The 23,609-nt window shown below is 48.8% G+C and overlaps 12 protein-coding genes across 12 annotated transcripts; 6 read left to right on the plus strand and 6 right to left on the minus strand.

The window, feature by feature from the left end:
• Positions 1 to 77: 77 nt before the first annotated feature.
• On the plus strand, positions 78 to 3,203 carry N7516_007910 (putative alpha-1,6-mannosyltransferase subunit; the record flags this gene model as incomplete). The annotated part of the gene is made up of 5 exons (XM_057220630.1): positions 78 to 97; positions 668 to 1,026; positions 1,082 to 1,986; positions 2,470 to 2,830; positions 2,994 to 3,203. The coding sequence occupies 5 exons, from the start codon at positions 78 to 80 to the stop codon at positions 3,077 to 3,079; spliced, it is 1,731 nt and encodes a 576-aa protein (XP_057070902.1). The 3' UTR covers positions 3,080 to 3,203.
• Positions 3,204 to 3,543: 340 nt separating this feature from the next.
• N7516_007911 (pH-signaling protein PalC) lies at positions 3,544 to 5,233 on the minus strand (the record flags this gene model as incomplete). The annotated part of the gene is made up of 2 exons (XM_057220631.1): positions 3,544 to 3,810; positions 3,884 to 5,233. The coding sequence occupies 2 exons, from the start codon at positions 5,231 to 5,233 to the stop codon at positions 3,544 to 3,546; spliced, it is 1,617 nt and encodes a 538-aa protein (XP_057070903.1).
• A 445-nt stretch (positions 5,234 to 5,678) lies between these two features.
• On the minus strand, positions 5,679 to 7,346 carry N7516_007912 (uncharacterized protein; the record flags this gene model as incomplete). Its single annotated transcript, XM_057220632.1, has 5 exons — positions 5,679 to 6,260; positions 6,312 to 6,392; positions 6,448 to 6,739; positions 6,791 to 6,901; positions 6,955 to 7,346. The coding sequence occupies 5 exons, from the start codon at positions 7,344 to 7,346 to the stop codon at positions 5,679 to 5,681; spliced, it is 1,458 nt and encodes a 485-aa protein (XP_057070904.1).
• Positions 7,347 to 8,792: 1,446 nt separating this feature from the next.
• On the plus strand, positions 8,793 to 9,194 carry N7516_007913 (uncharacterized protein; the record flags this gene model as incomplete). Its single annotated transcript, XM_057220633.1, has 1 exon — positions 8,793 to 9,194. One exon carries the CDS (start codon positions 8,793 to 8,795, stop codon positions 9,192 to 9,194), a length of 402 nt encoding a protein of 133 aa, XP_057070905.1.
• A 1,542-nt stretch (positions 9,195 to 10,736) lies between these two features.
• Positions 10,737 to 11,918, plus strand: N7516_007914 (glycoside hydrolase family 16 protein; the record flags this gene model as incomplete). The annotated part of the gene is made up of 2 exons (XM_057220634.1): positions 10,737 to 11,563; positions 11,621 to 11,918. 2 exons carry the CDS (start codon positions 10,737 to 10,739, stop codon positions 11,916 to 11,918), a joined length of 1,125 nt encoding a protein of 374 aa, XP_057070906.1.
• An 897-nt stretch (positions 11,919 to 12,815) lies between these two features.
• On the minus strand, positions 12,816 to 13,463 carry N7516_007915 (Bromodomain associated domain protein; the record flags this gene model as incomplete). Its single annotated transcript, XM_057220635.1, has 1 exon — positions 12,816 to 13,463. The coding sequence occupies one exon, from the start codon at positions 13,461 to 13,463 to the stop codon at positions 12,816 to 12,818; it is 648 nt and encodes a 215-aa protein (XP_057070907.1).
• A 198-nt stretch (positions 13,464 to 13,661) lies between these two features.
• N7516_007916 (uncharacterized protein) lies at positions 13,662 to 14,513 on the minus strand (the record flags this gene model as incomplete). Its single annotated transcript, XM_057220636.1, has 1 exon — positions 13,662 to 14,513. One exon carries the CDS (start codon positions 14,511 to 14,513, stop codon positions 13,662 to 13,664), a length of 852 nt encoding a protein of 283 aa, XP_057070908.1.
• Positions 14,514 to 16,242: 1,729 nt separating this feature from the next.
• N7516_007917 (uncharacterized protein) lies at positions 16,243 to 16,941 on the minus strand (the record flags this gene model as incomplete). The annotated part of the gene is made up of 1 exon (XM_057220637.1): positions 16,243 to 16,941. The coding sequence occupies one exon, from the start codon at positions 16,939 to 16,941 to the stop codon at positions 16,243 to 16,245; it is 699 nt and encodes a 232-aa protein (XP_057070909.1).
• A 1,253-nt stretch (positions 16,942 to 18,194) lies between these two features.
• N7516_007918 (MFS transporter) lies at positions 18,195 to 19,835 on the minus strand (the record flags this gene model as incomplete). The annotated part of the gene is made up of 2 exons (XM_057220638.1): positions 18,195 to 19,530; positions 19,600 to 19,835. The coding sequence occupies 2 exons, from the start codon at positions 19,833 to 19,835 to the stop codon at positions 18,195 to 18,197; spliced, it is 1,572 nt and encodes a 523-aa protein (XP_057070910.1).
• Positions 19,836 to 20,866: 1,031 nt separating this feature from the next.
• Positions 20,867 to 21,154, plus strand: N7516_007919 (AMP-dependent synthetase/ligase; the record flags this gene model as incomplete). Its single annotated transcript, XM_057220639.1, has 1 exon — positions 20,867 to 21,154. One exon carries the CDS (start codon positions 20,867 to 20,869, stop codon positions 21,152 to 21,154), a length of 288 nt encoding a protein of 95 aa, XP_057070911.1.
• Positions 21,155 to 21,228: 74 nt separating this feature from the next.
• Positions 21,229 to 21,608, plus strand: N7516_007920 (AMP-dependent synthetase/ligase; the record flags this gene model as incomplete). The annotated part of the gene is made up of 2 exons (XM_057220640.1): positions 21,229 to 21,340; positions 21,415 to 21,608. The coding sequence occupies 2 exons, from the start codon at positions 21,229 to 21,231 to the stop codon at positions 21,606 to 21,608; spliced, it is 306 nt and encodes a 101-aa protein (XP_057070912.1).
• Positions 21,609 to 21,991: 383 nt separating this feature from the next.
• Positions 21,992 to 23,437, plus strand: N7516_007921 (transcription initiation factor TFIID subunit 7 family protein; the record flags this gene model as incomplete). Its single annotated transcript, XM_057220641.1, has 1 exon — positions 21,992 to 23,437. One exon carries the CDS (start codon positions 21,992 to 21,994, stop codon positions 23,435 to 23,437), a length of 1,446 nt encoding a protein of 481 aa, XP_057070913.1.
• Positions 23,438 to 23,609: the final 172 nt, after the last annotated feature.

Below are 23,609 nucleotides of genomic sequence, written 5' to 3' on the forward strand. Positions count from 1 at the left end.
AGCCCTTCTGCTTTGTACGTAGATTGATAGTAATTGTGTGATCCGATGGGAATTAACTACATTGCTATCGGTCCACAATGGTCTTTGTCCGCAAGCGGTTGAGTAGATGTAGATAAGTGGAGCCGATCTCCAATCGGTCTATACTTTGAGTGTAACTATTTATAGGTGGACTTAATGTCAACTGGACTAATTTTCCACTATACAATATGTACCTGTAGTCTTATAAATCCAATAGTTTTAAAGTAACTAACTATATTGAGGCTAATTTGACATCCAAATCCAATTTCCCATTTAACCAAGGGAAGGATCGAAACTCAAATCGCTCCTACTCCAAGACCGTGGTATTGGCACCGCATTCGGCTTCAAGTTCCTTCGCATTTCGAATCCGGCACATAATGTCCTACGTTTACCTACATGTATGTAATGATGTTTGGTGTGTCTTAACTACTTCTCTTCCTAACTTCACGTCACTCGTTACATCTCTCTGACCTCACATCAAATCCATCCCTTCCACTCGTACTTTCCCTCCGACATACTGAAAAGACTTCACAACAATCACTCTCTGCCAATTTGCTGTTTAGCGCAGATCGACGCGATGACATTATCGCGATCACCCTCTCCCCGGCCGGGCGGGGGGGTGGTCCAACCCGGGACTTGTTCCGGCTAGTGGCACTGTACCACCCAACGGTCTATCACCCGGTTCAATCTCCCCAGGTACGGCAGGTGGCATTTCGTGGGCAGCAGCGAAGGCAAAAAGCGACGAGGTACGCGGGTATCCATCATTCTCAACACGCAATAGCGGCTTCTTCTCTCGCCAACGACACAAGATCTCGACTCGGTTTCATAGCGTTCGAAGGCTTTCCTCACGTGAATACGTCGATAAGGATGATTTTGGTCGGGAATGGAAGCGTTCAAGCAGTGGCTATGGTCTGCTAGGTGGCTTACGCATGCCAGTGCGCCGGGGCCGGTCCCGGCTGCTGTTGGCATTGTTGTTGGTGTGGGTTGGATATCTATTTTTCTGGACGAGTAAGTGATTTCTACTACGAGGACTTTTCCACGTGTTATTCTAACAACATTCCAGGCATTATCCAAACATACCGACGATCACCCATAGGCGGCGGGAGCAAGTTCGTCATCATCCTCGGATCGAACGTGGAGGGCGGCGTCATGGAATGGAAGGGTGCACGTGAATGGGCCATTGAACGCAACAGCATATGGAACAAGAAGAGATATGCACACAAGTGGGGCTATGAGCTAGAGCTGGCTAATCTGCTGGCCAAGAAGCGCTATTCACATGAATGGCGTGAGAGCTGGGAGAAGGGCGATGTGATCCGCGAAGCCATGCGCAAGTATCCAGACGCAGAGTGGTTCTGGTGGCTAGACTTGAACACATGGGTTATGGAATACGACACATCCCTCCAACACCATCTATTCAATAACCTCCAGTCCTACGTTTACCGCGATATCACCGCGTATAACCCTCTCAACATGACCCACCCACTACCCGAGTTCTGGCTCGACGAGCTAGGTCGTTCCCTCGAAGGCGATGGCAAGGCAGATTCATTGAATATGCTTCTGACACAAGACTGCGCCGGATTCAATCTGGGATCTTTCTTCGTGCGCCGATCTGATTGGACAGACCGCCTGCTCGATATCTGGTGGGATCCCGTCATGTACGAGCAGATGCATATGGAATGGGAACATAAAGAACAGGATGCCCTGGAGTACATTTATCAGAGTCAACCATGGATTCGGAGCAGTGTTGGCTTTTTACCACAACGCAGCATCAATGCCTTCCCACCTGGCGCATGCGGCGACGGAGATAACCCAGTCGTTCACTATCAACAGAACGCACACGATCTCCTCGTCAACATGGCTGGGTGTATGTTTGGTCGGGATTGCTGGTCTGAAATATACTACTACCGCGAGCTGAGCAATTGGCTTGGCCGGTCTCGCTGGGAGCGATTCAGGGATGGTGTCGCTGATGTATACGACCGAATGACCGGAAGAGTTAGGGATGGGGGTGATTGATCCATACTGTTTTATGCTCTTTACATCGATTATGCTTGTTACGGCATCTTTATATTGTTGCGATTATTCCTCGCATTATGGGACGTTTTTTGTTGAAATTCTGCTTTGTATGTATAGTGCTTTAGTGGTTTCACTTTGTCTTGATAGAGGCGTACGGTAGCTGGTGTGAACAACCATGGTCAAAATATGATATTATTGCAAGTGACATCTTCTCCAGCGAAATATATTTGACTCGCTCTGAATCAAATAAAAATATAATGTCGACTTATCAAAACTACCTCATTGTCTGACCTACCGTTTTCGGTATGTATAGATCCACGTGACCATACAGATCTGCATAAAAGGTCTCCTCAGTCTCCCGCACCAAACCACTCCAGACCGCCCTCATTCCACCCAATCACAAAGCAGGTAATCCAACCTTCAAGATCAACGATCCAGACGACCGCATCAAGCAGCCTCCAAAAGCCGACTCCCTCCCACCAACCCTTGCTGCCATTGTCCTGCGCCCAAGCAAGCAAAGCACCTCACTTCACCCTGACCTCACACCAAACCACACAAACCAACCACCCACAATGCCAACCGCCGAGTCCGCCGCCTTCCTCGCCAAAAAAGCCCACCGTCGCCCCAACCTACGACGGCGTCGACTTCGAGGACAACGTCGCAGTCCACAACGCCCGCGACGCCATTATCCGCGAGCAGTGGGTCCGCAGCATGATGGCGCGTCTAGTCGGCGAGGAATTGGGCAAGTGCTACGCGCGCGAGGGCGTGAACCACCTCGAGAAGTGTGGTGTTTACCGAGGTGGGTTGTTTTCCTTGTTTTTCTCTCCTGTCTATACGCTACATATCTGGGGATGAAAGGTTGGCGGGTGTTTTTCCCGTCAACGAACTGGGTTTGAATGGATGGAGGAAGGGTTATGTGGATTGATTGCGATGCGTTGTACTGACCTTTATATTCCCTGCAGAGAAGTACTTCGAGCTCCTTAAGGACAGCAAGATTAAGGGTTACCTCGGACAAGAGAAGAACCGCTTTGGTGGAGAGTCGGCATAAGCGTTTACGTCTTTTTTTGCGTGTTCAGCTATGCGATTGCGTTTCGAGGATCCGGTTTGATGGTTGATGTCGATACCGCGGGGAATGGACAATTTTGATGTCGAGATGAAATGGTCGCCCTTGGGCTGAACCCCCGTGGTTTCGATTCAGTTCTGTCCAAATTTGGTCTTATAGCCACCCAGATCGGGTCCGTGTCGGAGGGAGACGAAAAGATGGCAGAAGAGGGTCTGAGGATTACCTTCTTTGTGCTCTTGTCCGTTTGTACTGTACATAATATCACTTTGTTTGATCACTATTTCTTTTTGTATACGATGTTGCAGTGCTGTTCGGAGAGACCGTAGTGACCCACGTTCCATCGGTCCTTGTCACTTTACCGGGCCCTTGTGCTTGTCCTTCGGGAGGCAATTGAATGCCTAAATCACCATATCCCATGTTCTACATATATGGTTATATCTGGGTATCATTCAATAATAAATGCTCGAGGCTGTGGCACTTCGGTCCGGGAATGTACCCGGAGGGCCACGGCCATCAGGCTGTCCTGCATCGTCTTCACTGTCGTCATCACCTCCAAACAGAACATCATCTCTCTCATCTGGTGGAGCACGCATCCGCATGAGTTGGTCCTCATCTAATGAAGGGGGTTGGTATGGTGCTGGGGGGGAGTGGATATCTCGACCAGAAGGCAGGTTAGAAAGCAATGGTGCAGAGGGTGGAATGGGCTGTGTGTTCATCTGCATTGAATCAGTAAACCATGCATATTGAGACCCGCCGGGATTATGGAGGGGATAGAGTATTCAAACTCACTGTGTCATTCATTTTCACCCATTTGGTCTCAAGCATCGCAAGGACTCTTCCTTCCTCGTTTCGACCAGCATCATCCCCCGCATCCAATGGACCTTTTTCGCTGCGGCTACCCCCAGCATCCTTAGTGACTCGACGATCTTCACGCCGCTCTGTCCACTCGCGCTTTAAACGGGACAGGCCACCCTTTGCAGACCCCCCTGACGCATCAGCGTCCTCCTGCGCAGACCCTGCTCCACGCAGCCCAAGTGGAGTGCGTGCAGCTCGCAACCACGCAATACCCTCACCCACTTTGCCTGACAATTCAGAATCTACACCAAAGAATCGACACGCGCGTGCCCGAGCAACGCGAGCCAAAACTCCTGTATAGCGGACCAAATCCTCATCCACGCGGCCTGCACGACCAGAAGTAGATCCAACAGCACCTAGACCTGCAGCCGCTTGTTCGGCGTACTCCGCGGCACGAACACAGAGTCTTGCAAATAGCAGAGCGCGTACTTTTGGAATGGAAGGTGCATGAACCATCCACTCTTTATCATTGGGGTTGCGGGACTGGATACACGCCGCAACATATGCATCATCTTTAAGAACAGCGAGTAACGTAGCTTCCGCCATGGCAAGAGAGGATAAAGCTGACTGCGTAGCAGCCTCGAGATCCGGTACCGTAGACACAGTAGCAGCGGTGAAAATTGGCGAGGACGCGAGAAAGTTATGTACCGAGCTAGCCTGTAGTAGATACCGGGTTGCGATCTGCACAGCAGAACCACGGACATCTGCAGACGGGGTAGTCGATGCGTATAGTGCAGCGACGACTCCTGCGTGCGCCATCCTACTCAATACATACCCCAGAGTGGCGAGCGTAAACGCCAATTCGAAGTGAATGCCTCGGCCAGAGACTCGCCCATTCCGCGTGCGGATACCATTTCCGCTTGCATTATTTCCGCTGGACCCGAAATTCAATCCGTTTGAGGACGACAGCGTATATCTCCATGTCGACTCTATCTCCGCGTGGATCGTGATGTCGACTATTTCGCCGGTGCGGGGATTCGTCCTTCCTGACGTATAGCCATCTTGGAAGGCAGAAGGATATGCATCAGTTGGCACAGAGCGACCATTCAGTCCATTTGAGATTGCGAATACATAGGGGATGTATTCATTCAGGACGGACAGAACTGTGGGTAGGTGGGCATCCTGGCGCGGGCCGCGGGGTAAGCGCTTGTGGGCTTTCAGTGCGCAGCGGAGAGCATGGCGGGCTGTTGAGGCTGATTGGGGCAGGGATGGGTGAGTGGTGGAGGATATGAATGATTGAAATGAGAGAGGTGAGGTGGTTGGGAGGATAAATGCGTAGACCATGGTGAAGTGGTGAAGTGGTGTGGAGTTGGGGAAGGGAGGCAGGAATCGGAGCTGATGTCACTGCCAAGACCCTTTGCACGTATCCAACACCATAAACATAACTATACAACAGGTTGTTGCACAATTCAATATTGTATGCGCTTGTTCTCTGTCAGGTATTAACTATGAAGCTTGACAATAGGAATATCTAATTAAACATCTAACAAGACTACTAAAAAGATACGCTGAGGCCAAGGCAACTATTCTTGTACTATATAATAATCACTTTGACGGATCTGATTTACATATATGGAAAGGCTGAAATTCCAAAAGAATAGATATAACAAGAGAACAAACTATTCTAGAGTTTAAATCAAGCTCAACAAAAACCAGTGTAAAAGACAGAAAGATAATAGAACGCCCAATATTCGCCACATTGTACTTGAAGAGAAACGGTCCTTGCCTATCAGGGGACTGCTTTCCCTCCTGCTACCTTTCCTCCTGTTGCCGATATTGGTTGCACTGCAAAGTCCGGTAATTGGGCGGCCATTTGAGCCGGATGTACCCATGGCACGGTCAATGATTGTGATGGGTGTATGTCGGTAAAATATGTATTGGATAAGCCATCCGGAGCCGACGATGTATACATCCTGTGTCGTGGCCAAGGGCCATTTAATCGAAGTTGCTGTGTCGAGTTGGTGTCATCGTGAATGACGACTTGGACTGGATGCCACGCGGTGGACATGTAGTTCCCGATTTTAGGATCCCACATGTTAATCTCAAGTCTCCTGCAGACAAGGTTGTTGTATACCCCATTCGCGACTGTTATTTGCAGGGCACCTAAGACTGGTGGAGGCGGGGGGTCATTTTGTTGGGGATCACGATTGAGACTCATCAGGTACCGTATATCACTTTGATTTATCTGCATGACAGAAGCACCACTATCATCGACGAAGGGCAGCTGAAGCCCTACAGATCCCAATACAGGGTTAAATGCACCTCCTCCAGCTTGAAAAGTCGCCTCTGGGATTCGTATGGTAATATTCATCTTCAAATCATGTTAGAAAACCCCTCTAAGCTTGTTGACATCTTCACTCACGTAAGCACGAAATGGTACGTCTCCAGGGATTGGCTTAGCTATGCAATCAAACAGTTGGGGCACTGGACCTGGTCCTTGAAGCTATACATGCATGTTAGTTTCCGACTAACTATTCCATATGTTATAGGAGACATACTCCTTCTACCCAAAAGCCACTGCTACCGTCATTTTGGGCATTGATGATATCGAATTCGTCCCACCTGAATGGCCTCGGAAGACAGAGCTGAGTGCCTCTAGACCAGTAGGTAACAAGACCTGTATTCCATCTCAATTGGCCCGATCTATATGCTGCCATGATGTTCGTCACATTGGCAGCCAGCTCGTACTTGTCATGCTGGCTCTGGAGCCATTCCAAAGTCCCCTTGAGGCTTTGCAGGCGCTGGACGACAGGCCAACTTAATCCAGCGGGCTCCAAGGACATCATGTCCCTAATAATTGAGTTAAACTCCGTTAAGAGAAATGTTCCCGGAAATACTCACTTGCGACTTTTCTGCTCCAACAACAAGTTCCTCAGCTTGAAATCAAACTGATGGGGCATGATATTATCACTGATCCTCTCATGACACCTTGCGATCTGAGCCTCCACGTCACTGTATAGCATATATTAGTATCCATAGATGTGGATATAATGGGAAAGACGCACTGAGGATCAAGGTCGGGTTCGTCGGTATTCCAACCGAGTGGCGTATCCTCCATGAATCTGATTGGATTCCCTGTCGGGTTTTTCCATCTTTGTTGGCGCTTTGGCCATTTCGGTGGTGTAATCTGATCTTCATAGGATTTATTCAAATCCAATGCAAGTGCGGCCGGATCCAAAGGGTCTGGTGTAATAACAGGGATGGGGAGGGAAACATCAGCAGGAAGAGGAACAGGGGTACGCGAGCCCACTCCGTATACCGTGGACTCAGCTCTCTGTTTGCCCTTCTTCCGGGCCGAAGCAGTGGTAGTGTCAGACCTCTTTCTCTTTGTGGAAGTGGTTGTGGCGGCATAGTGACCCGCTGGTTTTGCAGCAGCGGCTCGCCGAGGACGATCCATTTTGAAGAGCGAGATAATATGAACAGTATGAGATGGGGAATGTGTGAAAGCTTAGTGCAACATGAGATAATCTAGAAATGTTTGAAGTCGTGGGAAATATTTGTACTTTGTGGAACTAAAACTTAACTATATCCTAGCATGTATAAACAAAGAAGTCCAGATCGAGGAAAAGCCCCCCCCAAGTTCAAAAGTGCAATACTTCGAACATCAAAGAAATCATTCCAGGACACAGTTGAATTTTTTTACATGAAAGAAAATGAGAAATTCGGGTTCTCTGATCATTTGGTCGAACTACCTAGGTAGACAGCGTGTTGGGGTAATTAATAAAGAGCTCCAACTCGAAACCAAAACCACACTGTTGAAAGTAAAAGAGGACCAGTATCAAAGAACTTGAGCTTCAGAATCTTTTTTTAGTTCCTCGCATTTCATGTGAGAGAATTCTCTCGGTCACCTTGGCTTTCCTTTCGGGTTACTTTTCAGATGAACGTGAGAGACCGGTTGTTTGATTCGGCCATGTTGCTACAGAAGCACTCTAGGAAGACGCTTTGAAAGACCATTTCAAAATAGTATGTAAAAGGCATCTGAAAAGACCAAGCAAAAATGCGGTACATTCAGATCTTCCATCTCAGGCGAAATAGATTGATCGGATTATTGAAGTCTTCCAGAAGCCGTATATACGAGGATTCTTGTAATTTCACCCTCATACTCATGTCTTTTCTTTGATTTGGCTCAGTCCCAGGAGGGGAAGGTCACCTTGGCTCATCCGCGCCCTACAATCTCGAATAATATCGCAACTGACCTTGTATGGTCTTTGTGATAATCAACTTTATTCCTAGCAGACTAGACTCCATTCCTGGTCTCCAATGTACCATTAGCAATAAACATCCATGATATCCGATGGAAATAGCTATAGTCCGTTTCGGCTTTTTCTTTTTTCACGTAGTATTTCTTCTACCGCCACTAAGATAGAGCCATACAGTCTCTCTTCCAAGTTCCGTGCTACCATGCAATCAATGTTCATACAAATTAAATTGAAAATGGAATGTAGCTGCCATGCTGTAACTTGATAGTTTGGTGTAAGCCTTTATTGAACTTGTTTTCCCTCGCCGGTTTAGGATATATGTCACAGACAAAGGTAACAACGAGGCAATCCTGTTCATTGAGGATGGCAACCTCAAGCACATGGAAACAACAAAGGAAATCCCAAACCAAAAAACTTCAATGACTTTGACTGTCTCTCTCTAGCCAAACATCTTTAAAAGCATACATAGTTAGGTAACTAGGTAGTGATAAGTACCCTTAGTCGCACATCCTTTAGCCGTTTTTATCTAATTCTGTGATTAGATTTACTAGGCGACCTATCTTCCAATAATAACTTTCAGCTGAACTGACAATTAACTCCAGGAAATTGAATACATTTGCATTACTAACATTATATCCACAGCAATGTCCCGGATGCCCGTGTTTGGACCGACCCTGGAGGCGGATTACACAAAGATAGTCCAGATTGTGGAGACACAGATTGAAACGCTGATATACAAAGCATGGCGACGCCACGAAGTGATCGAGAAACTTGACCACCTTTGTCGCGAGCTGGTATTGCAAGCAACCTGCGATGAACGTAGGCCTCGCAGTCATCTCCTTGGGTATACGCAATTCCAACGTTTGTCCATGACACTCAGACTTCGTTTACCAGAAGCAATCCTCATCCTCCAGAGTGACTGGACTAGTTATAAGATAAGTAACCGGGCCTTCGACTGGAAGAAAGAGGATGTGATTGAACACAAGGCGGTTTGTTTCCTCAAGGAGACACTCGTCGCTGCGCAGTCAACTGACTGGTATCTTTGATGTGGGTGTTAGGGAGGATTGATTCCAATAGGATATATTGGCAGATTAGAATTCACTATTGTATATTTCTGACACATTCACCTGAATGAAGCCTTATTCGACTCGTAGATAGTGTGATGGACAGCCTACTTTGTGTATTTTGTTCTCACTCCGCAGTATTTTTGTCTACGTGGTAAGAAATTCAACGCTACTATAGCGCTTTTAAAATCCCAGTGGGTGTTAAATTCAGAGATTCTTAGAGAGACATGAGCGGATTTTGGGCCCTCCGCAAGTATTTAGACTATGTATGTCAAACACAGAGAACTCAAGTCCACATCTGGATAAATTCTACGATCAGTGTCAGCAGTGAGAGATTGCTTGGAGCTAGCGGAACTAGAATAATCGGATGTATTGCTCGTAAGTCCCGCGGATGAGAGTGAAGACGACAAATCCATAGCAGGCAAGGTATATATGGCAATGCCAACGGTGGTTCAATTTCGAAATATCGCCCAAGGAGACGCCACCATTGGACTCAATACTGTCCGGCTGGATGGTAATCCTCACTGTTATCACCCTTGCCGTAATAATGGTCTTCGGAATTTTCGTTTTGTTTGGTGGGCTATATATGCAGTTAGATATAACAATTAAAACGTAGGATATGATTTGGTTTGTATAGAAGAGGCGGGACTATCTTGATACAGGTCTAACAGGGCCTCAATATAGAGCGAGTCCAACTACTTTGGCAAGGACATCACTTGCCTGCCATTTCCTGGAGCTACTTCTAAAGCAAGTGAATACTTTCAATAGACATAACTGCAGATGGACCAGGGAAATGAAGTGCTTGTCAAAGTAGTTGGCCTCGATCTAAGTTGGTTCCCCATTAGTGCTAGAAAGTCACGAATGATAGAAGGCGAATAGGCAAGCTGGTTTGTTAAATACTCTCCCGGGATGTATCGTGGCTTTGATAAATAATCCACTGCGTCTTTTCTTTTTTTCCCCTGTTCCATTTTTAATTTCCTCGACTTCTGTTTATAGACAAGCATAGCCAATGGTCGGATATTGTTCCCAGTTAATTACGCTGCCAGTGGGCCTTTAACAGGCGACTAACGCAATGAGGCCGTTTAATTAACGCTAAGGAGCTTACTAGTATATAGTGCAGAGTCAAGCTTCGAAAAAGCTTTCCTTTCGGACTCGGAGATAACATTAGTCTCCATAACTTCAATCTCAACTGGATGAGTCGTCTGCGACACTTTTCGACGCTAAGCTCGACTAAGTGGGCAAGGTTCTAATTACAGCAATGGTTGATGCCTTTAGCTATCTCGCTTATTGACCTCCCTAATCTTGATTTTGCTAGCAGTCATGGCTATTTTTCGAGCCATTCAACTCACGTCCATGAACTCCCTCATCTCCTTTGGTGGATGAATTTCTTAGATGTTGATTTCTTCACATCTATCCCCTCCAGCTATCGCGATCCTCCCGCTGCAGAAATTGCGATATAAAGCGGTATTGTGTGGGTACTAGGATCAGACGGAGCATACCGCGTCGATACGGAATTCCGACATCATGAGGTCCTGGTTTTCGTTCTTGCTTCTGCCCCTGACTACCCTTTACGGGGTGGCCAATGCCAATGCTAGTACCGAATACACCGGAACGGATTGCAACCCCCTGGAGCACACGACATGTAGTGCGGATCCAGCTCTTGGAACCGAGCACACATGGCTCTTCAACTCAACTCTCGACACTGACCTCTGGACCATGAAGACCGGAACTCTGGACTACACATCCGAAGGCGCGGACTTCTCCATGAAAACGGAAAACTCGTCAACTCTCCTCGTATCCAACTTCTACATTTTCTACGGCGTGATGGAAGCACACGTCAAGATGGCGAAGGGAGCCGGTGTCATCAGCAGTATTATCCTGCAATCCGACGACCTGGACGAGATCGACTGGGAATGGGTTGGATACAACACGAGCGGAGTGCAATCGGATTTCTTCGGCAAGGGAAACACAACCACCAGTGATCGGGGCGGATATCATTATGTTCCGAATGCAGATACCGAGTTCCACAACTACACGTCGTACTGGGATGAAGATCGTCTTGAATGGTGGATTGATGGCGACTTGGTGCGGACAGTGAACTACTCCGAGCCGTTGACTGTATATGGCAAAAACTACCCGCAAACACCGTGTCAGGTCAAGATTAGCAATTGGCCGGTTGGAGTCAAGGGACAGTCCCAAGGGAATCTCGACTGGGGTGGTGGTTTGGTTGACTGGAGCGATGTTCCGTTCACTATGAGTGTATCGAAGGTCCGCGTTCAGGATTTCCACACCGGAAAGGAGTACAAGTACAATGGAACCACGGGCACCCGTGAGAGTATTGAGGTGGTCAGGTGAGTTTGTTTTGAAGCAAGAAGTCTGTTATTTCAGGGACTGATTTCAATTCGCAGTGGAAACTCAACCGCCATAACACAAATCAACAAGACACCGGCCAAGACGTTATCCGAGAAATGGGATGATCTTGGCCAGGGGGCTCATATCGGTGTGTACTGCGGTGCCGCTGTTGTTGGCGCGCTTCTCATTGGCGCATTTTTATTGTATTGTTTGAAGCAACGCCGGAACGGCCGTCTACAACAGGCCCTGAACGATGGGGAATACAGCGCAGAGCTCACGACGTTGGAGCAGTCGAAGTTGAGATGGAGGCAAAGTGAATTGCGTAGCAAAGGAAGCTACCAGCCAGTTCCTTAACCGGCTTCATTTGTGCACGATGTTTCGGTCATGTATAATTTCTTGTTTCACTTCTTGTATATACTATGTTGAAGCTTAGATATTGTAAATTCGTCTACATTTGTCAAGGCTTTTTCTTCCGTCTGCCTAGAAACCTGAGAAGATCGAGAAGATATCCAAGACCAAAGGCGTAAAACATACGTACGATACGTACATATTTAAGCAGACTACTAAAAAGACATGGCAGTGCGGTATGAGCCGCCGAATATTCTTGCAGAAAAGCAAAGAGTTAGCGATTCGCCACTCGAATAGTTGATATTTCTCGGGGCATCTTCTGCTATTAGACACAACTAGGGAACGGGTAGACCATACGACGCGTTTCTCGTGAGCTCCTAGGACAGACAGCGAAATACCACATCAGAATTCCACGCAGCAGAGGATACCCGCCGCAATACTCAGATGAAAATGAAAATGAAAATCCCATCTTAATCCCCGATCAAACGAAATCCTGGCAATTTGCACCCCTGCTAAACAGACCGAGTCTGCTTGCAACGCCACCTCGGGCTTTCAAGCCCATCCTATGAGATACCGTGGGGCATGTAGGTATAGTTCTGGTGGTTGAGCCATTGAAAGAAGTTCGTCTCCTTGGAACAGTGAAGTGGGGGCGATGATCATGGTTCGGGTCGAGGTTGGAACAATGTCGGCGACCACTGGTGAGGACTGAGTTTGACGGTTCCGGTAGATGGCGGGGGACTGTTTGTGTTTCAAATAGGGGAGTAGAGATGAAAGACAATGTGAGCAAATGGACAACCGGAAGGGTGACATGTCGGCTCAGGTCTGGGCACATTGGTGAAGTAGAGATTCAAGCTTTACGACTCTTTCAAAAGCCAAACAATTCATGAGGCCGTATGGAGCCCTTCACGCGGCCATCGCTTCGTCGTCGGAGAGATGACTCGGTGCGCTGCTTACACCAGAACTGTCGCTATCGATTGCCTCTAAAGCCCGGGCACGAACCTGTGCACCCCAGTCTTGGATGCTGGGGGCACCACCCTCAATGACGACAGGGTGTTCCTCAGCATGTTTCCCCAGGACAGTCCCAGCGTACCGAGACTCCTCACCCGTCTTGCTGTGTTTCTTCTTCAATGCGGTCAAGTAATCCTCCTTCTCAACGGCGTCAGGGTCCACCATGTCACCCTCGCTGGGCAAAAAACCGGCAACACGTCGAATTTCACGATGGGCAGGGCCAGTGATCCAGCCGAGGAAACCATCAAGACCACGCATATCTTCTTCTCCCTGCCATTCCTCCTCCCATTCACGTAATTGTGGCCGTATGGCTCCTGCATCCTGCAGGGCTTGGTAGATGTCTTCGAGATCCGGAACTGGGTCGGATGGGTGTGAGTTTGCGGCATGCTCCGCTGCAGATGAGGCGAGAATGATCAGATACCGGCCAGTCAGGTCCTGAATAGATTCCAAGACTGAAGGGCGTGTCGAGTGGAAGCCTTGAGCGCGGAGAATTTGGATGATCGGAGGGCGGAGGAGAGCGTTGTGCAGGTTTGGGCCCGACATTATGGGTAGAGAAGCTAGTAGAAGCAAAAAAAAAAAAAATGAGGAAAAAAAATGAGACGATCTTGTTGATATTATGAAAGCAGTGGCGATTAATATGTGGGTAAAGAGAGGTAGAGCGAGGCCGCGAAGGAAGTGTGAAGTGAACGGGAGCGGCGGGATAATCAAAGGCGGAGGCGGACAAGCTCTTATCTAGATCTCTTATCTAGATGCGCGTCTAGCTGCGCGTCTAGCTGCGCGTCTAGCTGCGCGCTGTTCCTCCTTGTCCTGTTCATCCCAGACTTGCGCTGCAAGATACTCAATATCGTCATGACTGATCGTAAAATCAGTGTCATTTTGCCCTCTCGGCCTGAGATGGATGTCCTCAAAGGAGAGTCGTATCGCCCCCTGGATCCTCTCGCAGTTGGGTGCTGGTGTTTTCGTGATCTCCATCTTTTGCACAGGGAATGGGGTGCCGTTTCGCATCTCCCATTGTTGTATGCATACCTTCCTTCCGCGCCTCTGGATGTTGATTGTAACCACATAGTTGACACGCCCATAACAATCATTCAACCAGAAACCAACGTCTCCTATCATCTTCGCCGGGGGCTCTGAGTATGCGACCTCGACGGCGATAGTCGGCCAATCGCCGTCGAGCCCCGAATGTTTCGGCACCCATGAACAGACAGCTTTTTTCTCCCTGTTTGAATGACCGCGAAATGTTCTTGTTGTTGAGTTGACAAGCGGGTAGTTTGGATCGCTTGGTCTTATCCATGCTCCGAATAATTCTATGAAAACACCGGCTCCTTCTGCATGACCTGGGGACTCCGCCACTTTGATGAGAAGCTCGTTAGTAGAAGGGTCGTAAGCTTCCCAGGCCTTTCTGAGGGAACTTTCTCCGGAGCTCAGAAAACAATCAAGGAAGGAACGCTCATCAATAGTAAAAATAACATATGGGTTACATTCATCTTGCTCATCTTCCCCATCTGGTCCCTCCACAATCTGCAGACAATGCTGAATTCCCTTAAACTCATATCTTGGTGTTGTAGAAGGAAGAACGTCTGCATATCCCATGATGCCGTGATAGAAAAGAAGTTAGACTAGTATGCACTCATGTGTATAGGTGTACAGATGTGTACACATATAGAAAAATAGACTTTTATTGCTCGAAGTAAAAATGATAAAATAAGAGCGTCATTTAGCTCGTACGTAACTATCTAACTAACTAGTTATACTCCTTACTCTGACTCTGCGGTGACGGCGAATTACCAATTTCGATTTAGCGTGCCTCTTTGGGTCTCTCTCTCCTCCACGTGACTGATATTGCCGTCTATAAAGTCGCCTTCATCGCCCCGACTGTTGCTCGCTGAACGTTCCGCCTGTTACGGCTCCTTTCTTGCTAGTATCTGCGTCCTGTGTGCGTCCTGCCCGTGAGACATTTTTGCCATTGATCCAGCTCGCCGAGCCCCCGCCCCTCGGTCACCGGCGCGAACTGACCAGTCCTTTGCCCTCGTTCGACCTCTCGAGCGCTCTATACGCAGATTTGCCTCACCCATCCCCTTTTCTATCCAGAATTGCTGAATATGCTCGACATAAGGCATTTTGCCTTTGGTCCGCCACGCCGAACCACGCCTCTGCCTCACGGATACATCAGCCGGCCGGTCTATCGTCGATCCATTGCGCCCTAGACCATCTGTGGACAATCGCCCGTATGCAGCGGGTCCGTGGATCTGCCTTGGCGCCTAGTACGAGAGTGAGAGCCCCTATGGCTGATAGTGTCCAATCAATTTCGGAGCGAGGGGAATGTCGGTTAAAACGCATCAATTGTATATTCGACCTAACGCTCCTCCCTACAATTCGCGTAAACCAACGATACAAGCGTCTATAAGAGCTAGATAGCATAATCCCCTCATTTCCTTTCCCTACTTATTATAATATGAAGCTTCTACAGCGGCCATATTGAGGCGCTTCAATGATCTCTGAAATCGCTCGCCGACCTCCCTAGACCGTTTGTACGCCCCGGTTCCTCTCTATCCTTCGTACTATCGTTCCATTTTTAGAAATAGCTAAGTAGAACTCAGCTCGCCAAGCACGCCTTGTCCTTAATGACCCCTTTCGCGTAGTTATCTATTAGCAGACAGGCTAAGATAGACGGATAAGACAGTAGGAGGTGAATCCTTTAACACGAGCTACATATAGACTAGAGGCGACGAGGCAGCTTTGATCTCTCGGTTAGTACATCACAAGCGTCTCATCCACGGTCATTGGTTATAGAATGACTGACAAGTAGAGCTTAATTGACTGGGCCCCTTGCCTTATAACCGAACTCATTGACTTCTCAATCGATTGGCATAGAGGACGAGATAGAAGGATAAGGAACAGGTCGATAAGGAACAGGTCATGCGGACTAGAGATAGAGGTAGCGTGTGTCACTATGTTGGTTCGCTCTTCCACGTTTCGTCTTTTGTCTCGAGTTATAGAACGACTAACGAGCAGAGCTCAATCAACCTAGTAGTGATAACATTACGCGCAGACGATGCGTATACTTACAGTTCTCCTGGAATAGCAGCATCATTATAGTATGATTTCGAGGTTGTAGTCATCCCTATTCCGGAGATACAGTCCCGACCCCTATCACCGAAGCCGGAATCCTCGTTGGCTTCACGATTGATTACAATAGAGGGCGAAGTGGACCGATAAGGAAACAAGATTTACTCCTACAGCATCTGGCAAAGTACGATAGGTCAAGGAATGTAAGACTCGCCAACATCTGCAACACAAGTTCCACATCTCTCGCATTTGATTATAGCTCCTCCCTTTCATTCCCGAGGTACCCCATAGTACGAAACAGTCGCATGGTCTTCCCTTCCTGCGGCTCGCAAAGCACAACGCCCGTCTCATTCAGATAGCGCGTAATCTCCTGCAGCGCATAATCAGCCTCCTCCCTAAGCACCTTCGTCTCGATCTCCATCAGATGCAGATCTCCAGCTACTACATCATCAAACTTGGCTTTGTGTCCACCAACCCGCACCTTCCACTTGGCATTCTGATAGGGCCCATACGCACGCAGCATATCCCAGTCGACAGTCCCATACCGTTCGGCGAACTGCACCTGCTCCTCGTGCCAGATTTTACCGTCCAAAGGATAGCGTTTTTCGCATGTGAAGGATGGCGGGTTACCGCCATAGTATTCCCAAGAGCAGTCGACAAAGTCTGGAATATCAGGGACTACCTCTGGAAAGCGGACTTTGACTGTGGAGAGTGGCTGGCCTTTGTTCGTTTTGGTGCGGAACATTAATCCGGAGGTGAGATGTATAGGGGGATCTTCATCATAGTAGGTGATTGGATTTTCTTTGTATGGGAGTGCTTCATCGAGTCCAAGCTTTGCAAGCGTGTCTTGTGGTGTTGGGTCGCAAATTGCCCATTGGAGGCTGATCTTTTCTTCTGCGTAGATGAAGGGAGCTTTCAGGAAGATGCTCAACAAGATTGTCCGCGGTTTCATGATTTTGATTCTGGGTAAGTAATGGAGTGAGGAGGTATTATTAAACGTAGGACTGTCAGGAAGAGCGAAGGAAAAAAGTTTCAGCTGTGATGGAAATCCACATCCACAAGCTCGTAGATTAGGTGATACGTCATAATGGTTCGTCAGGCCAGTGGGGTTTAAGGTTACGTCGTGGTTCCCAAGATTGAACAGATCCGAGCCCCATAGGGCAACCAATGTACTTAGTCTTGGATTTTCAACAGGGGCGCTTTGAATGTCTGAAAATTTGACGTGTATAGATTATCTATTCTTGGGTTTGTTTTATCCTTTAAGAAGTACTCAATGAGAAGAAAGCGCCAAGGGGTGAGCACTAAAGCGGAAACGGAAATCCAGCTTGAGCGGCCTAAAATGCGGTGTATGCTAGGTCTATGAACCGAATTTTAGGCCGCGGGCCAAGGTACCCGATTGGGATGCGCCGCTTTATGAGGGCGCTCGGAGTCCTGCTCAATGAGAATCTAGAGCGAACGGGTGAAACAAGGAGTTGCCTAGTTAGGTTTGATTGAAGCGCAGACTCCCGTCTGCAAACGGGGAAGAGGAATATATAGTTATAGCTAGCTAGTCACCAGGCCTATCCTCTTCTCTTCATCAACAAGATTCCACATTGACAAGTACCTACCCCTACCGGCTGGTGCTCAGGTTTGATCCGGAAGATCGAGTCTACTAGCCAGTCGGCTGGCAATACTAAAGGGATACATCATTGACTCACCACTAGGAGCACTCATCCTTCTCCATTATCAGCCTCTCCTCCTCGCTGCTCCCGGAACCAGAGGATAGAGTACACCGAGGATATGGACTGGTATTTCTGTCTTGTTTCTTGTTTCTTGTTTTGTTTCTTACCTCTTTTTTCTTACATTTTTGCTGACTGTAAGTTATACAACCTTGGAATACTGTTTACCACGTTTCAGAGACTTTCAGCGAAAGTGCAAGCGTTCTTGATACCTAGGGGTGTTGTATAAATATCCCATGGCTGCTATAAATTCTTTCTCCATCATATATGGACGGCATTGCCTAACAAAATAGTTTATGTTTGATGTGTATACTCCATACAAACTATTTGTAACACACACATATGATGCAATATACCAGCTTTGCGAGAGACGTGAAAGGTTCCATGTGTTTTCAATAAATATAACAAAGTGTGCTGAAGATGCACTTAGAACCGGATTTGATCAGTGACGGGAAAAAAAGAGGCTAGAACACCTGTGAACAGATCCTCAGTGAGGGCTGTCCTCGTCTTGATCGAAGTGCTCACTGGCCCAGCGACTGCGAAGACGAATAGTCTGGCCCTTGTAAAAGAAGATGAATGGGATTGGTACCAAAAGCACCGAGATGAAGCCCAACAGACTAGAAGCCCATTCGTAGCCAAGCTTCTGGTACATCTGAGTGGCGAATAATGGGAATCCAGCACCGACGACATTTCGGACGAGGATCACGCCAGCTAAAGCGGAAGCTGAGTAAGTCTGATAGCTGTCCACGACGTAGTTCAATATGCTAAGGATGACAATGTAGATGCCAGCACCGAATAATGATGAGGCAATGATCGGCACAACCCAATGCACCGACCGATAGCTAGTCCATCCAAACCAAAACAGACTGATTGGAACGAGGATTGCCCCTCCACGGGCCATCCACATACGAGCCTCGGGCACACCTTTGCCTTTATTTTCAGCGACACGGCGAAGGTAGTAACGTTCTTGGAGGGGGTAGAAACAGAATGCGATCAGAGGACCGATCGCCATTCCCAGGAATGCCAGCCCTTGTTGGCCGCCATTAAATGGATGCCCCTTGGGTGGACCGAAGACCAAAGGAATTGCTTCGTTAAAAAGATAGACCAGCCCGTAAAGGAAGCCGTTGTAAATTGCAGAAAACAATGTGATGGGCTCGGTGAAGAGGAAGCGGAATGGACGGGTGAGGGTGATACTGAAGAGTTCGTGCAGACCTTTTCTGCTGCTTGCGTGCATGTCAATGGTCGACTCAGCCGACTGAAGATTCTCCTTCTTCATTTGTTTCCGGACCCGTTTGGTCTTGTTCTGGAGAACAGTTGTGTGGCGGGTCTCGGGAACCGTGGCGACCAACACCACCCACACGCCTCCGGTCATAGCCATAAGGACCCAGAAAATCCAGCGCCAGCCAAGATTCAACCCGATGTACCCGGTGATGACTAGGGCCATAGGGGGGCCGAAGGTGCTACTCAGTCCGTAGACAGCCATAGGGCCTCCACTCTCGTTCCGCTCCCACATATCACTGATACTGCCTCCTGTGTTGGTGAGAGGGGCACCTCCAGCACAGCCGGCGATGAAACGACACACTAGAATGGTACCGATGTTCGGGGCCAACGCGAGAGGAAGCTGGAAGATGAACAGGCAGAACCACGAGACGACGTAAACCGGCTGACGCCCGAAGTACTCTGATAGCGGAGCGAGAAGCACAGGGCCAATAGCATAACCCAGAACATATAGAGACAAAGCGAGTGTTGTGACTTCAGCAGAAACACCAAACTCCTCTTGAATTCCGGTCGCCCCCGAAGATATCCCTCCAGCACACCATGTTCTGTCGGCGGTGTTAGCTCAACATTGACTCACGTGTCACGGTTATAGGAATGAGTGGACGATGACGTACGTGAAAACATTCAACATGCTCACCACGATGGTGATATACCATTTACGCCACTTGGGCCAGTTGCGGGGGTTATCAAAGTCATCTGGGGCGTAGGTGATGAAGATAGGTAGGGCGTCATTGGGATTGTCCCGTGCCTTGGCTAATGCCTGCTCTTCCGATAGTAGCAAGTCCGGATTTTCACCTTGAGAGTCTGTCGCTTTCTCCACATTGTGACCAGCAGATTCATTCCCGGGCATGATGTACGGGAACGAGTAGAAGATGGGCAAAAGAGAAAGCAGGATTGCGAAGCCAGGTCTAGGATCAAGGCCGACTTTTCAGAGGGAAAACCGGGGGGGTTTACGAGCCGAACATAGAGAAGAGTTCCCCACACAACCCGGATTGAACAAGTAGGATAAGTACCGAAGGGCCTTGCAACACCTCGCTAATTGGTTGGACGTGCCGCAAAGAAGCTTTCATTCGCAAATGCTTGTCCCGCGAGAAGCCCCACTTGGATCGCTTCAGGGCTATCTTCTGCTCTGTCGGCGTAGAAATTTCAAATGGTGGAGACCACCTGGTTTCTGTTCGTCAATTCCACTAATATTTCCTTGACGGTGCTAGTACTCCTCATCTTATCGTATTTCTCCTTCTCCCGGCTTCGGGGGGAATCGGCAGGTGACTTGGCTTCAAGTTGAGAATTTCCTGCTGGACCCCTGGGAGCATTGGGAAAACTTATAGCTAGACATAATTCGAAAGAACTGTGACAGTGCCATTGTAGTTAATCTAATTCGTTCAAACCAGGCGGTACAATACTCTAACCCCTAACACAGCATCATGGGCACACTCTGTGCATCAGGCTCATCGTCGGTTAAATCGGCCCAAGCCAAAACGCTTCTCCAACCTCCGCTCAAAAAAGGTGGGCCTCGGCCGCTCTCCGCAGTGCACACGGTACACGTATTCGATGTATATGCCGGGCAGCTCACGTCATTCCGCTCACACCAAAATTCCTGGATGATGTTTCAGTGAGCCTACGGTTGTTTGTCCCCAGATGTAAGGAGTATAGGGTGTTGCGATATAAGGCTGGTGTAGGTCAGAAACCAAGTCACACTATAGGAATAATCCCGCGTCCGTCACCGTACTTAAACAAGCTTTGAGGGCACGTCTCGTACCTGCCATTTTGAAGGGACCATGATTCACGGAGTCAGAGCATTGACGCAAAGGTACGGCGTGACCAAGCACCAGATTGTCTGTGCCGCGACTACTCAGATGCTGCAGTGGCTCTGCGCGACCGATGACGTGGTTTCAGGCTGTCCGTGGGAAAATAGAACCGTCCGACCTCGAGCACCTCGAGCGACGGTCCTTAGGTTTATTCCTAGATAAGCTGCCACTGCGCATCAAGACTCCACCAAATGTAGACTGTGCAGGCATCCTAGAGTTAGTGCGCGAAGCAAGCCAAAAGGCAGTGGCTTATGCAATCCCTTTCGAGCAGATCCTCGACACCCTCCACGTCCCGCGCAACCATCCGGCACCATCCGATCTTGGAAGTTATGGTCACGTTCCATTTGAAGGGAGCTATTGAGGACTATCTCGATATCGACGGGCTCGATGTGCAGCGTGAGATGTGCTACGCGCTAAGGCTCCAAGCTTTTTCTCATGTTCGAATGGACGGAGCTGGAAGTGGACCACTGGATTCTGTGCACTGAATATGACTATGACCAGATTGCGCCTGTCACCATCATGGTCATTGATCAGGCCTTACGGTATGGTATGTCCTGGAAGGATTGTCGTTGGAACTCTCGCGCCTAGTCATCCAGAAACGTCTGGCACATACCTTCCCAGGGACCAGAGAAGATAGTAGTAGTGAGGGTAAGAACGATGGTGATGAAAATGCCCTCTGCGACCGGCTTGTGCATATCGTTCGCCGGCAGGTGGCAGCCTGTCTGAGCATTGATCTTGCCGATTGCCCTTGTTCGGTGTCTTTCTTCAAAACTGGGGGGACTCTATCGACGTATGGCAATTGCAGTGCCAACTAAAGCGGGTTGGCGTGGATATGCCGATTAGCACAGTCTTTGAGGTTAGTTTAAAGAGTCCAGATTTGTCTTTTGCGAGATCGGGGAGTTTCAATCCGCATATCATGTTACGTGGATGCATGTGAATATATGACCAGTGCTTCCGACATTTTCAAGGTTTCCTCTTGGACCGTGTGAGAGGTATGCGAAAGGTCGATAATCCTAGTGATAGAAAGAAAGAATGTGTCAACCCGTGGACACCTGGGCATGATTGTGCCCATTATTATGTAACCTCACTTCCCGGCCCCGGGGGGCCATCGCCTTTATCTTCCACGGTCACCATCGCCTTTCGTTTTCCTCTCACTTGCTACCTCTCACCTAGGGCAGGTAGCTCTCATATTTTCGCCATGCCGCCTTTAAAGATCAAATTCTCGAGAAGGCCAGACCCCCCGCCATCAGCAGAACCAGCGCCTGTATCAGCGCCTGTACCTGCACCTGCACCCGTGTCTGCGCCCCCAGTGGCCGAAACTCCTCAACCCCCGCGCAAACTCACACTTAAGATTGCACGAAAATCTCAACCCGAGCCGAGTGAAGAGAAACCAAAGAAGAAGAAATCAACAAAGAAGCGACCGGCCGAAAGTGTCGCGCTGCCTGAGCTCGAGCCACAACCCGAACCCGAGACAAGCCTACAAGCCCCCAAGCGAATAAAGCTCATCCCATCCAAGAAACCGGCCTTACAATCAATCCGCATCAAAAACAAGGGAATCGTTCCCAACCGACCGGTAGGCGTTGGATATGATTCCGAAGCCTCGGACACCGAAAATGATCCTGCTATCGAAGAACAATTCGTCCTACGAATGCTCCCAGGAGAAGATTGCGACATTGTGAGGAAATCAATCACCGACAGGACATTCAAGACTGGTGAGGTCGGTCTCAAACCCCTCACACGTGAGGGCCGACGCTCCATCTTGAATGTTCGGGGTCATCAATATGCGGCAGCTCTAGTGGATCTACCCTGCATCATTGAGGGCATGAAGAGTTGGGACCGACGAGGCTGGTACAAGTCGGCAGATATCTGCCAAATGCTTCTGGTGCTGGGACGCGTCAACAGCGACCAAGAAGCTATGGAATACCCACTTCCCCCGGGCGTTGACTCCCCCGATGAGAAGACACTTCAATACGCACACGGTGTCGCGCCACCCCTCCGCTGGGTTCGCAAGCGCCGATTCCGCGATCGCGTCAGCACACGCACGATTGAACAAGTTGAAAAGGCTGTGGAAGAACTCATGGCCCAAGATGAAACTTCCATTTTCCCTCCCAAGTTTGAGCTGGTGGACAGCACATCCCTGAATCGCGTGGAGGGCTTGGTGCAATCGGGAGAATACGAAGATGAATACGATGATGAGCAGGATGCATACGGCGAAGCGGAGGAAGAGATGATGGACGACTTCGAGGACGCCCTTGCTGCTGAGATGGAGGCCGCATTGGCTGCCGGCGATGACGAAGCACCAGGGCCAGCACCGGAGCAGGTCGATACTCCATCCATGCAGCCTTTCACGCCAGCTGAAGGACCGACCGAACGCGGCGATACCTCTGCCGATGAGAGCAACATCTCCGACGAGGACGAAGAAGATGAGCTGGATGACGATCAAATTGAGGAGCAACAACAACTCCAGCAACAACGCGAGGAAGTGGCCGAGCTGGAGGCTCTGATTCGCACTGAAACTGCGCAGTGGGAGAAGGTGCAAAATCACATTTTGCGCAATAAGATGGGCCGACGTATCCAGGAACTGAAGAAGGACCTGCAACTGAAGAAGGTCTCTATGGGCATGCCAGCCGGGGACGATATCTGATCTGCCACCCTCTTCGCATTCTATGTTCAAGGATGGGATTTTTCGGCGTTACCGTTTCAATAATCATACCCAGTTTGTCTAACCGAGAGCGAGTCCGGTTTCCATGTTGATACAAGCAGCGCTTAGCTAGCTCGAAATACTTAATGAAAGTTACGTCCAGATCTTGCCACTA

This window comes from Penicillium verrucosum (assembly GCF_028828655.1).
Source record: "Penicillium verrucosum strain IBT 35672 chromosome Unknown utg000003l_segment0_segment0, whole genome shotgun sequence".
Classification (NCBI taxonomy): domain Eukaryota; kingdom Fungi; phylum Ascomycota; class Eurotiomycetes; order Eurotiales; family Aspergillaceae; genus Penicillium; species Penicillium verrucosum.